This window comes from Trachypithecus francoisi, unplaced genomic scaffold (assembly GCF_009764315.1).
Source record: "Trachypithecus francoisi isolate TF-2019V2 unplaced genomic scaffold, Tfra_2.0 Lachesis_group3, whole genome shotgun sequence".
Taxonomy (NCBI): Eukaryota; Metazoa; Chordata; class Mammalia; order Primates; family Cercopithecidae; genus Trachypithecus; species Trachypithecus francoisi.
This window is the reverse complement of record NW_022681468.1, coordinates 99278138-99293071: the sequence shown is the minus strand read 5'-3', so window position 1 is coordinate 99293071 and position 14934 is coordinate 99278138. Positions and strand designations below refer to the sequence as shown.

Here is a 14934-nt window from a genome sequence, read left to right as displayed (position 1 = left end):
ATTTATTTGTTCCAAGATATATTTAGCTTTTAAACTTTTATCTTAAGAAAACAAATTTTGTTGTAAGCATTTATTTATTTATTTATTTATTATTTACTTATTTATTTATTTTGAGACGGAGTATCACTCTGTAGCCCAGGCTGGAGTGCAGTGGCCAGATCTCAGCTCACTGCAAGCTCCACCTTCCAGGTTCACGCCATTCTCCTGCCTCAGCCTCCCGAAGCTGAGACTACAGGCGCCCGCCACGATGCCTGGCTAATTTTTGGTATTTTCAGTAGAGACGGGGTTTCACCGTGTTAGCCAGGATGGTCTCAATCTCCTGACCTCATGATCTGACCGCCTCGGCCTCCCAAAGTGCTGGGATTACAGGCGTGAGCCACCGTGTCCGGCCTATTTGTTTTTAATTTATTGTTTTTTTGAGACGGAGTCTCACTCTGTTGCCCAGGCTGGAGTACAGTGGCACAATCTCAGCTTACTGCAACCTCCACATCCCAGGTTCAAACGATTCTCCTGCTTCAGCCACCTGAGTAGCTGGGACTACAGGTGCATACCACCATGTCTGGATAATTTTTGTATTTTTAGTAGAGATGGGGTTTCACCGTATTGGCCAGGTTGGTCTCAAACTCCTGACCTCAAGTGATCTGCCCGCCTTGGTCTCCCAAAGTGCTGGGATTATAGGCATGAGCTACCATACCTGGCCTGTTGTTGTAAGCATTTAAAGTTTACATTTTATAGCTATAGAATTTTCTTTTCCACAATTGTTGTTACTTAAGTTTTCAATGTAGCCTCTATTTGAGTGTTTTCTACCTATGGGCTTATTCAAGTACTTAAAAGAAGCTCATCTAGAATCTCACATATAAAATGATGAAATTATGCTAAATGAATAGTTCCCAAGCTAGGGTCCCTACACATCTCAGTTTTCAAGAAGGTAATAAAAACAATCTGAAAGCAGATTGTGGGCCACCATGTCCGGCTAAAAGTATAAGTTTGTAAATGAAAACCAAGGGCAGTGCAAGGGCTACATAGAAACCAATAAATCTACAAGGGCTGAGGGTTTCTCAGGAGCTCTCCCAGAGCACCATCTGGTGGACGTCTGGCAACTTTTACCAGTATCAATAAGGAGATGGACACAAGGTTACTCAAAAATCCCGTGGAAACACTCTAAAGTTGCTGCCATCATTAGCTGACTACACATACCTGGATGAGGTCCAAGATTCCAAGTTCACTCTCTGACGAATCCACACAAAATACAAAGTAGAGGGTAGCATAGTGTCGGTAGATCAGTTTGTAGTCAGAGCCACCAATCAAACTGCAGAAGATGGGAAACATTTAAATGCCCACAGCTTAATTAAACACATCAAAAAGGAACCTTGTGCCAAAGAATGAGAAAGGGCCCACTGGAAAGGAGAAGGCCAGATGCTAGAAGCAGGCCATTCTTACTAGGTGAATGGCAACCAAGTTTGGCAGGGGTACCTAAAGCCACCTTACCTCACCTTTTCTCCTACCTATCCTCCAAGGGACCAATCATCTAAATGAGCGATATCAGAAGCACAGTAATTGAACTGCGCCCCCAGAGAGAATTGGGTCTCTCCCTGAGCAGATCACGGTGAGACCACTTAAAGTTGCATCAAGTACCCACCTGACACTTGAGTACTGCCAGAAGATGCAATAATTAAGGGCACTCACAAGTGGATATATGGGGAGAAAAATGAAGCTGACAGTTTACCTTCCACCCTCCAAGAAGTTACAGATGTTGTCATCCCGCTTAAGGACTAGATGGAAAGTCTCTCGAACAATCTGCTGTTGAATTTCTTCTGGCTATGGAACAAAAAGATAAGTGAATCAGTGGGCAGGCCTGAAAAACTACATCCCATCCATGGGGATGGACAAGGGAAGAAGTGTTTCTAAGCTGGGAACATCTAAACATTTAGTACTTGTTTCTAGAAATGATAAAAATGATGAGAAAAAGTAAGAGTGAATCTATGAAAAATGGGTGACAAGGCTCTGATACAGGAATTAAGATAGGGTATATTTACCTAAATATCTAAGTCACTAACCATTACTGTCCTATAGGTAAGCTGATATTTAAACAAGAAAAGGAACATTGATAAACTCTCATACAAAGTCAGAGAATAACTAGAAGGCCTGATTCTGAAATATCTTGTCTTCCCCTGGAAAACATCTGTGACAAGTATATCATAAATCTCAACAGGTCAAACATTTTAAGAAGGTCAAGATGTGGGCCAGGTACGGTGGCTCACGCCTGAAATCCCAGCACTTTGGGAGGCCGAGGGGAGTGGATTACAAGGTCAGGAGTTCGAGACCAGCCTGACCAACATGGAGAAACCCCATCTCTACTAAAAATACAAAATTAGCTGGGCGTGGTGGCACATGCCTGTAATCTCAGCTACTTGGGAGGCTGAGGCAGGAGAATTGCTTGAACCCAGGAAACAGAGGTTACAGTGAGCTGAGATCATGCCACTGAACTCCAGCCTGAGCAACAGAGTGAGACTCCATCTCAAAAAAAAATTAAAAAAAAGAAGGTCAAGAAGTAATCATGTAAATGTTTTAAAAAGTTGTATTGGCAAATACAGCTGCCATCTTTTGTACTGGTAATATAGATACTACATATAAGATGCTGTGTTACTCATCAACAAAGTATTATTGAGAAAAATAGATCACAGATTAAAATTTTGAACAATCAGAGAGCTACAAATAAAATGTTTTATTATTATTTTTTTAGACAGAGTCTTGTTCTGTTGCCCAGGCAGTGGTGCGATTACAGCTCATTGCAACCTCCAACCCCGGGTTTAAGCGATTCTCCTGCCTCAGCCTCCCTAGTGGCTGAGATTACAGGCATGTGCCACCATGCCCCACTAATTTTTGTATTTATAGTAGAGATGGGGTTTCACCATGTTGGTCAGGCTGATCTTGAACTCCTGACCTCATAGTGATCCACATGCCTTGGCCTCCCAAAGTGCTGGGATTACAGGCATGAGCCACCATGTCTGGCCTTATTTTTTCACTTACTACGTGCATAAGAAAGCTCAACTCTGATGAAATCACTTTGATAACTCACCTTTGATTTCTAATTATACATATGAGTTTCAGAAGAAGTATGGTTAAAAAGGGTAACAAGAGGCAGAAACCAGCAATTAAGACAGAAAATAATTTAAAGCTCTAGACCACTGCTTCTCAAATCTTAATTTGCAATGAATTAGCTGTGAATGTTGTTAAAATACAGATTCGGATTTAGCAGGTATAGGTTAAATCCTGAGATGCAACTCTAGTAAGCACCCAGGCAATACCATTTCTGCTGGTCTGGGGACCACACTTTGAGTAACAAAGCATAAGAAAATCTTAAATTGGACTTGCCCCAAGAGTTAGAAAATAGGTTCAAGTAATTTTAATCCCTTTTTTTCTACAGCCCTGAATTTAGCTTTGAAAGGGTTAGTTATTTAAAAGAAACAGAGAGGGGAAAAAAACAGGGAAAACATAATTGTGGGGAAATTACTTTGACTCACATGGGTATGGAATGGCTCACAGTATTTACTGAATGAATGAAAACTTGCCAATCATTGGTCACTACAAATTTGAGTAAATCAATCACTATTTTCCTCATTTCCATTTAAAGAACAAAGCTCACAGATGACAGGATGCTGTAAGGAACTAAGTCTATATACTGCAAAATACGAAACATGCTAAACATCAGCACTTTTTAAAACTGAAAACACATCTTTTGAACTAAAGCCTTTTATCTGACTCTGGGGGAAGCGGCAGCAGTGGGAAATGGTATGAAATGATGAGACTACCTAATTTCTAGTTCAGTAAAAAGGTAAACTACCAATTGCTTACATGCCTCAGTGATTTTAATAACCCCTCATATCATTTTAGTACTCTGTAGTTTTCAAGGTACTTTCATCTATGAGCTCATGAGGTCTTAAAAAAATCATATGATCTCCAAAGATACATGAATGTCAATAAGCACATGAGAAGATGCTCAACATCATTAGTCATTTTGGAAATTGAAATCAAAACCACAATGAGCCAGGTGCGGTGGCTCACACCTGTAATCCCAGGACTTTGGGAGGCCAAGATGGGCAGATTACTTGCAGTCAGCAGTTCCAGACCAGCCTGGCCAAAATAGCAAAACCCCATCTCTACTAAAAATACAAAAATTAGCCAGGCATGGTGGCGGACACCTGTAATCCCAGCTACTCAGGAGGCCGAGGCAGGAGAATAACTTGAACCCAGGAGGCAGAGGTTGCAGTGAGCCAAGATCATGCCACTGCAGCCTGGGAGACAGAGAGAGACTCAGTCTCGGGGTAAAAAAAAAAAAAGCCACAATGAAATACCACTTTACACCCACTAAAATGTCTTTAATCAATCAATCAATAAATAAATAACGAATGGCAGGGATGTGAAGAAACTGGAATCCTTATACATTGCTGATGGAAATGTAAAATGGTGCAGCCACTTGGAAAGTTTGTCAAATAGTCTGCAGTTTCTCAAAATGTTCACCATAGTTACTATATGATCCAGCAATTCTACTCCTAGGTATATAACCAAGAGAAATGAAGTCATAAGTCCACATAAAAACTTGCACAAGAATGTTCACAGCAGCATTAGTTAGAAGAGCCAAAAAGCAGAAATATCAGCTTATAAACAATCAAAATATGGCATACCCATATAATGCAATATTATTCATCAATAAAAGAAATAAAGATCAGATACATGCTACAACATGGATGAACCTTGAAAACATTATACTACATGAAACATGGCAGACACAAAAAAACCCACTTATTTATGATTTCATTTATATGCAACAGAATAGGCAAATTCCATTTGCCACTCTGGAGTAGGCAAATTCCATCTGCCATTCTAAAACAGGCGAATTTAGAGGAAAAGAGACTCTCTAGGGCTGGGACAGTCATGGAGAAATAGGCAATGAGTGCTAATGGGCAGAGGTTTCTTTTTGGGGTGACGAAAATTATCTAAAATTGATTGTGGTGATAGTTGTGCAGCTTCGGTGAACGTGATAAAAAACACTGAACTGTCCCCTTTAAATAGGTAAACTGGGGCCGGACACAGTGGCTCATGCTTGTAATCCCAGCACTTTGGGAGGCTGAGTCCGGTGGATTGCTTGAGCCCAGGAGTTCAAGACCAGCCTGGGCAACATAGAAAGACCCCATCTCTATAAGTAAATAACATAAAATAAATAAGTAAACAGTATGGCATGTTAGTTTTATCTCAATAACCCTGTTAGAAAAAAACTAGGGGGGAAATATGTATACACACAAATGCAAATACAAATAGTTATGTTGAATACTCATATTTTTACCTCGATGTAATCTACTTAATTAAATGTAATCTAGCTTTAAAAATCTTATGAAGGAGTAAAATTAGTTTTTCATTTCTAATTGACAAAAGACAGAATAAAAGTCTGAAAAGGGTTTATTAACTTGTCAAGAGATGCAAGAGTAGAAAAGGTGGAGCTGAAGCCTGAATACGTTTTCTGACTCTTTCCCCTCTTCACTTTCACTAGTACCCCAATTATGTAACATTCTGAAACCTCGCCATGAAGAAATAAAATACTGGAAGACAAGAAGCAAATACTGATGTTTATGTGTTTGCAAAGGAACGTGTTGGGAAAATTCAATTTTACGTAATCACTTATTGAGCCCTTATGCAGCAGCATTTATAATTTCTCATCATGTTTCCACTTTTAAAATGATTTTCTTCAACCCTACAGAGTGAAGGGTATCTAGTGTCTGGAAAGTCCCGGCCAACACTGAAGCAAAATAATTTCAAATAAAGAATTTTCCAGACCCTTTGGCTATAACAAAAACTTTCAGAAACTTAATATTTCTTCCTCATGAAACTGTGGTCAACAACCAAAACGATGACAGAACGTGACTTCAATCATTCAAGTTCTCAACGAGGCATACTCCCCACTGTCGCTTCTATCTCGTTCCCAGAGACCCAAGGGAAAATGTCACAAAATGGCACAGAAATGCAGGGATCCAGAAAAGGGTCAGAAAGAGCGGGGGAAGTAGGGCGGGAGACAGAATGCCTGGCACCGGCCTGCGCCCAGGTTAAGTGCTTAAGAAGGGTGAGGGTCATGCACGGTGCAGGAGCCCCAGGTGACCAAAGAGCGGTGCCCCCGGGCGCCGAGAGGCCAAAGAGGAGGGAAGAGACAGTGGGCACCCTCAACGGGCGTGGTGAAGCCGGGCCGCACTCACGAAACGCTGGTAGAAGCGGACTAGCCGCGGCTTTCCATGGTTGTTGAAAACCAGAATCGCCTGAATCATCTTTGCCGGCCACGGTTCTCTCAGCACCGGCTACTCCCAGAAATCGCCTCCTTCCGCCACAACACGGCCACTTCCGCCTGGTGCGCTGCTGAAAGCGGCACTCGGAAACTTGGCCCCGGCACCCAGGAGCCCTAGCACCCAAGGGTCCGTCCTCTCTGACGCCCTGGAGAAGGCGGCGGGGTCCTCTGCGGACCAAAGGTGCGGATGCCCAGGAGCGTGGTCACCTCGACCAGCCTCGGTTGGCCGGTCAGGATGCGAATCCGGATCTATGTCCCTCGTCAAGACCTACGGCTGGCCCCAGAAGGCGAAACTTGACCACCAGCCGGGTTGCCAACACAGAGAGGCGGCGCGAGCTTGCCTTTCTCACCGTCCGCTCCAAAACATGTACTCCCGCCTTTCCCTTAGCGCTCGCAGAACGTTCCGCGGAGTGGAGACGCCGGTCATTCGGCCGTTCCTCGGTTAAGGAACGTTTCGTTCATTTTTATTTTTTAGTATTACAATGCTGCAGGGAATTACGTGGCTGTCTCTCCGTGCAGATGGGCTGTTCCTCCATGGTAGACGGTGAATGGTAGAATTAAAGAATTTTTAGTGCATTTCCATTTAAAATCCCAAATCAATCAAGTTCTTATTTTTGTTTGTTCTTTTAATGACCCAGTGTGGGTAAAGTGGAGCACGTTCGTATACTGCAGATGGAGCACCGGATACAGCTGCAAATCGATCCAGAGGACTGTTTGGCAATATGGATCAGAAGCCTTTAAAATATATAACAGTCCGGGCCCGGTGGCTCACGCCTGTAATCCCAACACTTTGGGAAGCTGAGGCGGGTGGCTCACTTGAGGTCAGCAGTTCGAGACCAGCCTGGCCAACATGGTGAAACCCCGCCTCTACTAAATTACAAAAATTAGCCGGGTGTGCTGGCGCGCGCCTGTAGCCCCAGACACTTGGGACTCAGATACCCAGATACTTAGTCGCAGGACTGAGGCAGGAGAATGGCTTGAACCCGGAAGGCGGAGGTTGCATTGAGCCGAGATTGCGCCACTGCACTTCAGCCTGGGCGACAGAGCGAGACTCCGTCTCAAAAAAAAAAACTATATACATATATATATATATATATATTTAACATTAGACTCAGCGTTTCCAGCTCTGGAATTTATAATAAAATGATTGTGGATGTATGAAAAGGTTTAGCCTCAGGAACATACATTTCTGCCAGAGTATCTTTAGAACAGTAAAAAAAAAAAAGAAAAAAATGTATATCTCAGCAGTGTTATTACAGGGGAAAGTGGGAAAAAAATTATTACAAAAATGAGAAATTGGTTAAATGCATTGTTCTACATGAATATGAGAAATATTAAATAGCTAATAAAAATCATGCTGGGAAAGATTTATGATACAGAAGTGTTCATGACATCTGTTACGCCAAAAGATTACACGAAGTATGCACAGGGACAACCCACTTTGCACAAGATTGGCGGCAAATACACCAAAATATGAATAATGTATCTGATGGAATGGCAGAGTCAGGGTGTTTGATCTGTACAGGCCCCTGGAACCACACTGCCCTGATTCAAAGCATGGTTCTGCGGACTGCCTGGGCACCCTGGGCAAGTTTCTTCATCTGTAGAAAAGGTGTAATATCAGTTTCCTAAACTGGAAAATGAGTCTACTGACTGCAGACAGTTGTTATAAACACAAAAGGAGTTATTATAATATTTGTAAGCACTTGGAACAGTGCATGGCACATAACTGAGTACCACATAAGTGATTTAAAAACATCTTTGGGTGGGAGGATTATCAAGTTTTCCTTTTATTCCTTCAAAGAAATATGTACTACTTTTGCAGCCAGAGTTTTGGGGTTTGCTTGTTTGTTTTTCAGAGATAGGGTCCTACCCAGATTGGAGTGCAGTGGCACAGTCATACCTCACTGTAACCTCAAACTGCTGGCCTCAGGCGATCCTCCAGCCTCAGCCTCCCAAACCCCCACAATGCCTGGTCCAGTTTTTTTATTTTTTTTTGAGATGGAGTCTCTGTTGCCCAGGCTGGAGTACAGTGGTACGATCTTGGCTCACTGCAACTTCCATCTCCCGGGTTCAAACAATTCTCCTGCTTCAGCCTCCCCAGTAGCTGAGATTACAGGCGCATGCTAACATGCCCAGCAAATTTTTGTATTTTTAGTACAGATGGGGTTTCACCACATTGGCCAGGCTGGTCTCAAACTCCTGACCTCAAGTGATTCACCCATCTCAGTGTCCCGAAGTGCTGGGATTACAGACGTGAGCCACTGCACCCGGCATGGCCCAGTTTTTAAATAAATAAAAACCCAAAGTCAGTTGCACTGAAACTTGACAAAAATGTTTAAAATGTTGAGGAAAAATATCAAAGAAAATTCTGAAACAGAATTATGAAGAAGAACTAGCTCTGCCAACTATTAAAACCTACTTTGATGATTCAAATTGTAATTATGGGAAGACTAACTGAAATACTATAAATAATTTAGGCACAAAATAATTTTAATATGTGATGTAGGAGTGGGAAGGAATTCAGTAAATACTATTATGATAAACTGGTTAGCAATTTGAAAATAAGTAGTTAAATATAAAACCAGATAATAACCTAAATAGAAGAAAACAAAATTGAATAATATCCAAAAATCTGCATTAGCTTAGAAGCAATACAAATCACAAAACATCAACAGATATATAAAGATTTTTTAATAAAAAGAATTATTTAATGGAAGAATCGTTAAAATATGGTAAATGGTTACATTTAAAATACAAATAACTCTGATAAACTAAAGAGGTATCACTCCCCATCTCCCCAGTAGATAAATGGACAAAAAAACTGAATAACAAAGGGAGAAATACAGCTAGGAAAAGGAAAAACGTTTAAGCTCACTATAAGTGGTGGGAAAGGCAAATTAAAATATATTAAAATAGGCCGGGTGCGGTGGCTCACGCCTGTAATCCCAGCACTTTGGGAGGCTGAGGCGGGTGGATCACGAGGTCAGGAGATCAAGACCATCCTATCTAACATGGTGAAAACCCATCTTTACTAAAAATACAAAAAAATTAGCCAGGCGTGGCAGTGTGCACCTGTAGTCCCAGCTACTCAGGAGGCTGAGGCAGGAGAAAGCCGTGAACCTGGGAGACGGAGGTTACACTGAGCCGAGATCGCACCACTGCACTCCAGCCTGGGCAACAGAGTGAGACTCCGGCTCAAAAAAAAAAAAAAAAAACTATATATGTGTGTGTGTGTGTGTATGTGTGTGTATATATATATAATTTTCACCTTATCCAAAATCATTTTTTAAATGTTTTCATACCCAATTCTGACAAAGGCAGCATAAAAATGGTTCTCCCCTACATTGCTGGTGAAATTATGGTTTAGAACAACTCTTTTGGGAAGCAATTTGGCAATATAACAAGAACTTTACAAAAGATTTCTAGATTCTCAGTAATATGACTCCTGGGAATCTGCTCCTAAAGAAATAACCCAAAAATATAGTTAGAGGTGGGGAATTAAGGGAACTATATAATTTTCAACATTTTTGGAAACAATCCTGTTAGCCACATAGGGATCAATTTAAATATCCAAAAGTTGGACCGTGACGGAACTATCCAGTGGTAGCAATCTGAAAAATAATGGTTGCAGGTGGGCATGGTGGCTCATGCCTGTAATCCCGGCACTTTGGGAGGCTGAGGCGGGAGGATCGCTTGAGGTCAGGAGTTCAAGAAAAGCCTGGCTAACATGGTGAATCCCCGTCTCTACTAAAAATACAAAAAACTAGCCAGGCGTGGTGGTGTGTGCCTGTAATCCCAGCTACTAGGGAGGCTGAGGCAGCAGAACAGCTTGAACCTGGGAGGCAGAGGTTGCAGTGAGCCAAGATCACGCCATTGCACTCCGGCTTGGGCAACAAGAGTGAAACTCCATCTCAAAAAAAGAAGAAAGAAAAATGGTTACAAAGACTATGTAGCAATATGGAAAGTGATTATGTAACATTAATCAAAAAAGTAATATCAAATTTTATGTGTGGGCATAGTGTTACAACAACTACGTACAAGTATTACAGATGTTTTAGAATTTGTCTAGCAGGTTTTCCAGTTTGTACCAGAAAACCCCTATGCAAGTTTACAAAAACCAAAACTATGTACACAAATTACATGCTAAAAAACCCAAACACTAAAAATTATGAACATGACTGAGTGAAACTATGAGTTTTTTTTCCTCTTTAAATATATTTCCTAAGTGCATTACTATTTATGGAGATTAGTTTAGTCCCTCAAAAATTCTTCCTATATCGTTTGGGCACAGTGGCTCATGCCTGTAATCCCAGCATTTTGGGAGGCCGAGGAGCGTGGATCACCTGAGGTCAGGAGTTCAAGACCAGCCTACCCAACATGGTAAAATCCCATCTCCGCTAAAAATACAAAATTAGCTGGGTGTGGTGGCACATGCCTATAATCCCAGCTACTTGGGATTACAGTAATACTCCTGCTGAGGCAAGAGAATCTCTTGAACCCAGGAGGTGGAGGTTACAGTGAGCCGAGATTGAGTCATTGCACTCCAGCCTGGGCAACAAGAGTGAAATTCTGTCTCAAAAAAAAAAAAAAAATTTCCCATATGAATGAAGCTCAGAGGATTCTCTCGGTTCTGTTTGAAGATACAAAATAACTGTCAATTTCCATCATTAGGCCCATGGTGAAAGGCAAGCTGGACACTGGTGGAAGAAAAGAAATTCAGATGGATAGAGGAAAGGGACCTCCCAACAAGAAAAGAGTCCAGGCAAGGTGATGGAAGTGGGAGAGTGGCCAGCCCCTCCATGGGACCAACACAGCCCTTCCCAAACTGTTTCTCAGAGCAGCTGTCCCATGAAATGCTCCTCACAAAAACGGGTGCTATGACCAAAGAAATGTGGGAAATACTTAATCATACCCTGTCCTGAAGAGTTACAGTAAATGTTAGTATAGTAAAAGCTCTGGGAAATCCTACAGAAACGTTTGAGTTTAACATTACGTTTGTTCCAACAAATTAGATCATAGAAACACCACCGCTTTTTGTTTCTTTTTTTTTTTTTTTTTTTTTTTTTTTGAGGCAGAGTCTCGCTCTGTCGCCCAGACTGGAGTGCAGTGGCGCAATCTCGGCTCACTGCAAGCTCCGCCTCCCGGGTTCACGCCATTCTCCTGCCTCAGCCTCCCGAGTAGCTGGGACTACAGGCGCCCGCCACCTCGCCCGGCTAGTTTTTTGTATTTTTAGTAGAGACGGGGTTTCACCATGTTAGCCAGGATGGTCTCGATCTCCTGACCTCGTGATCCGCCCGTCTCGGCCTCCCAAAGTGCTGGGATTACAGGCTTGAGCCACCGCGCCCGGCCACCACCGCTTTTTGTTTCTAGCCCTATTAACAACCTGTGGAATATCCCTCGAGCTGGTCTGAAGGGATCGCCGCAGAGCTCTTAAGGAGGAAGCGAGCCAAGAAAGGAGGGTTGTGACGTTATGATGAGTTCTGAGTTGTATTAAGGAATTTGAACTTTTCATCTGGGGATTAATAGGATCCAGTCTAGCTTCTGAAAGCTGCCCCTGCCAGCCACATGGGGGCCCCTGAAAGCAAGGTTTCGGCCCTGCCATATTTGCTCAGCTCCCCACAGGTGTATCTAGGAAGGCTCCTGCCCTGGCTGGGCCTGCCCAAATGCCTGAGCCAGTCCTGACCAGGGCAGGAGGTGCAGCAAAATCAGGGGCTTTGGCCTCACCATCTGCCCGTGCAGATGCCCATGCAGCCTCTGAGCCACAGCAGCTTCCCATCTTCTCCCTTCCTAGTCCGTAGCCCTAGGGAATAGGATTTTGTATCAGTTTCCCTACCTGCTGAGCCTGGGACCCTATTCTTTCTTTCTTTTCTTTCCTTTTTTGAGGCAGAGTCTCACTCTGTCACCCAGCTCACTGCAACCTCTACCTGCTGGGTTCAGGAAATTCTCATGCCTCAGCCTCCCAAGGCACTGGAACTACAGGCACATGCCACCATGCCCGGCTACTTTTTGTATTTTTTGGTAGAGATGGGGTTTCACTGTGTTGGTCAGGCTGCTTTCGAACTCCTGACCTCAAGTGATCCACTCACCTCAGCCTTCCAAAGTGCTGAGATTACAGGCGTGAGCTACTACTGCACCTGACCCTGGGGCCCTATTCTTATCATCAGCCCACTTGGTTTTCCCATCCCTAGGGAGCTGGTTTCAGTTCTCTATACTTCTTAGCCACAGGCTGGGCTCCTAAACAGCAGGTCACCCAGAACCATAACATCACTACTTGTGCACCACAGCACTGCCACTCACCCAGAATCTGGGCATCCTTCTTGACCCCTTCGTCTCCCCCCAGGTCCTGTTGATTTTGCCCCCTGAATGCCCCTCAAACCATTCTCTTCTTGTCATCTCCCCTGCCACTGCTATAGCCCAAACCCTCTAGCCTCTCACCCAGGCAACTGCAGCAGTCTCCTAAAGGAGCTCCTCACCTCCAGTTGCTCTGCAGTCAAGTGACCTTTGAAACACAGATCAGATCTCACTCTTCATGGTATCACTGGCTTCCAGGATGTTAAGGATAAAGTCCCCAAATGCGTGAGGATGCCATGCCCAATCTCCAGCTTCATTTCAAATACCAGCCCCCATTCTCTGAGCTCCAGACACAATGGCCTTTCCCTTTCTGAAGCCCCTCCAAGACACCCCGCCTTTTTTGTTGCTTTAGGACCTCTCCTATTGACACACTGGGCCTCCTTGTTTGGAATGGTGACCTGTCTATATAAGTTGCCATACCCTTTGGGCACAGTGCTTTAGACAGCAGGATGTCTAAAGACACTGGGTGACTCTACCCCCAGTCAGTGTCCCCAGCTATCCTTCTGCTCAACCACCTCCCTGGCCACCCCCATGGTTGAGGTCCCAGCATGGCCTGCCTGTGAGAAAGTCCCATTCAGACACAGAACACCAGTGAAGTGGCTACCACGTCTTCTGGCCCCGTTTCCAAGACCTTTCTTAAAAGTAAGGAAGCAGGGGACAGTGGAAGGAACATAAGGTTTGCTTTTGACAGCTCTGGGTTTGAATCCTGATTCTGCTACTCATTAGCTGTGTGACTCTGGGCAGGTTGCTTAACCTCTCTGAGACCCTTTTCCTGCTCTGTAATATGAATAGTCCAGTAGTTAAGAATGTGGGCTTTGAAATCTGGGTGCTTGGGTGTAAATTCCTCTTGCCACTGTATACTATCCTAGAGCTCTGAGCTTTAGTCTCATGAAAAAATGGGGATAATCAGTACCTCATGACTGTTGTGACAAGTAAGCTATCGCAAGTGCTTAGCACAAGTACGAGTAATATATCATGGAAATCATCCAGCATTGTGTTTGACACATTAGGGGCACTCCATAATTATTAGTTCACCCCCACCCTCTCTTTTCCCAAGTCAAGCAAGATCCACATGCCAAAGTCCTGATGACATGGAGACTTCAACCCCAGGTCTCTTCACAGATCTGGGTATACTACCCAAAAAGGCAATGTTCACGACCCAAGATAAATGGCTTCCTTCTCATAGGAACACTGCTCAGCTGAAAGGCTGTTCATACCTGACAATAACCCAGTAAGGGTGGAGGAATTCCTTTCTGAAGATGTACTCATTCATTAAAAGTCCTCCAGGTAGGCCGGGCGCGGTGGCTCAAGCCTGTAATCCCAGCACTTTGGGAGGCCGAGACGGGCGGATCACGAGGTCAGGAGATCGAGACCATCCTGGCTAACACAGTGAAACCCCCGTCTCTACTAAAAATACAAAAACTAACCGGGCGAGGTGGCGGGCGCCTGTAGTCCCAGCTACTCCGGAGGCTGAGGCAGGAGAATGGCGTAAACCCGGGAGGCGGAGCTTGCAGTGAGCTGAGATCCGGCCACTGCACTCCAGTCCGGGCGACAGAGCGAGACTCCGCCTCAAAAAAAAAAAAAAAGTCCTCCAGGTATAAAACAACAACAAAAAAGGTATTCTCAAAACTGTAGCCTGGCAGAGTGAGTCTGAGAGATGCAGACCAGCCAGCCACACCTAGGAACACTGTTGGCCTCTCTGGGAACAATGTTGGCCTCTCTGGGAATGCTGTTGGCCTCTCTGGGAATGCCATCTACCAGGAAAGCAGCCAGGGATGTCAGACGACAGGAACCCCCGAGGTGGCATGGGATCAATGGGGGAATAAAGACCTGGCAACTCGGGAGGCGGCGGGAAGGTACAGGGGACACGGAGGCTTGAAGCAGGATAGTAGAGGCTACAACACGGAGTGCTAAGGAGGGGGCGGGTGGGGAAGGAAAGCAGGAAACAATGAAAATAGAGGAAGAGCCCTGCTAACTTCTCTCAGCCGCTCTGCATTTAGGCAAGGGATATTCCCCATTCTGCACCAATACCAGGTCCAGTTACTCTCGGGCTGCCCTAGGGTCTCTCCCACCACCTGCCTCCAAAAACCAGGCTGCAATCCAGGGCGAGGGTCAAAATGAGGCTGGGTGCGGTGGCTCACACCTGTAATCCCAACACCTTGGGAGGTGGAGGTGGGTGGATTGCTTGAGTCCAGGAGCTTGAGACCAGCCTGGGCAGCACAGTGAGACCTCCATCTCTAATTTTTTTT

The 14934-nt window shown here is 44.2% G+C and overlaps 1 protein-coding gene and 1 non-coding gene across 4 annotated transcripts in view; one reads left to right on the top strand and one right to left on the bottom strand.

Annotated features, from left to right (window-relative positions):
- AP3S2 (adaptor related protein complex 3 subunit sigma 2) overlaps positions 1–7274 on the bottom strand; it is a 66007-nt gene extending 58733 nt beyond the window's left edge. For 2 of the 3 annotated variants that reach the window (XM_033189036.1, XM_033189037.1), the window contains exons 1-3: positions 6246–7274; positions 1727–1818; positions 1198–1309 (exon numbers count right to left, since the gene is read on the bottom strand). In XM_033189036.1, the coding sequence (XP_033044927.1) occupies positions 1198–1309; positions 1727–1818; positions 6246–6314 (273 nt within the window). In that variant the 5' untranslated portion in view covers positions 6315–7274. The remainder of the gene's footprint in view (positions 1–1197; positions 1310–1726; positions 1819–6245) is intronic. The other variant, XM_033189035.1, reaches the window with a different exon arrangement.
- Positions 7275–10372: 3098 nt separating this feature from the next.
- LOC117071712 lies at positions 10373–10434 on the top strand. The gene has a single exon (XR_004432462.1). It is a non-coding gene; the product is annotated as a U7 small nuclear RNA (small nuclear RNA).
- Positions 10435–14934: the final 4500 nt, after the last annotated feature.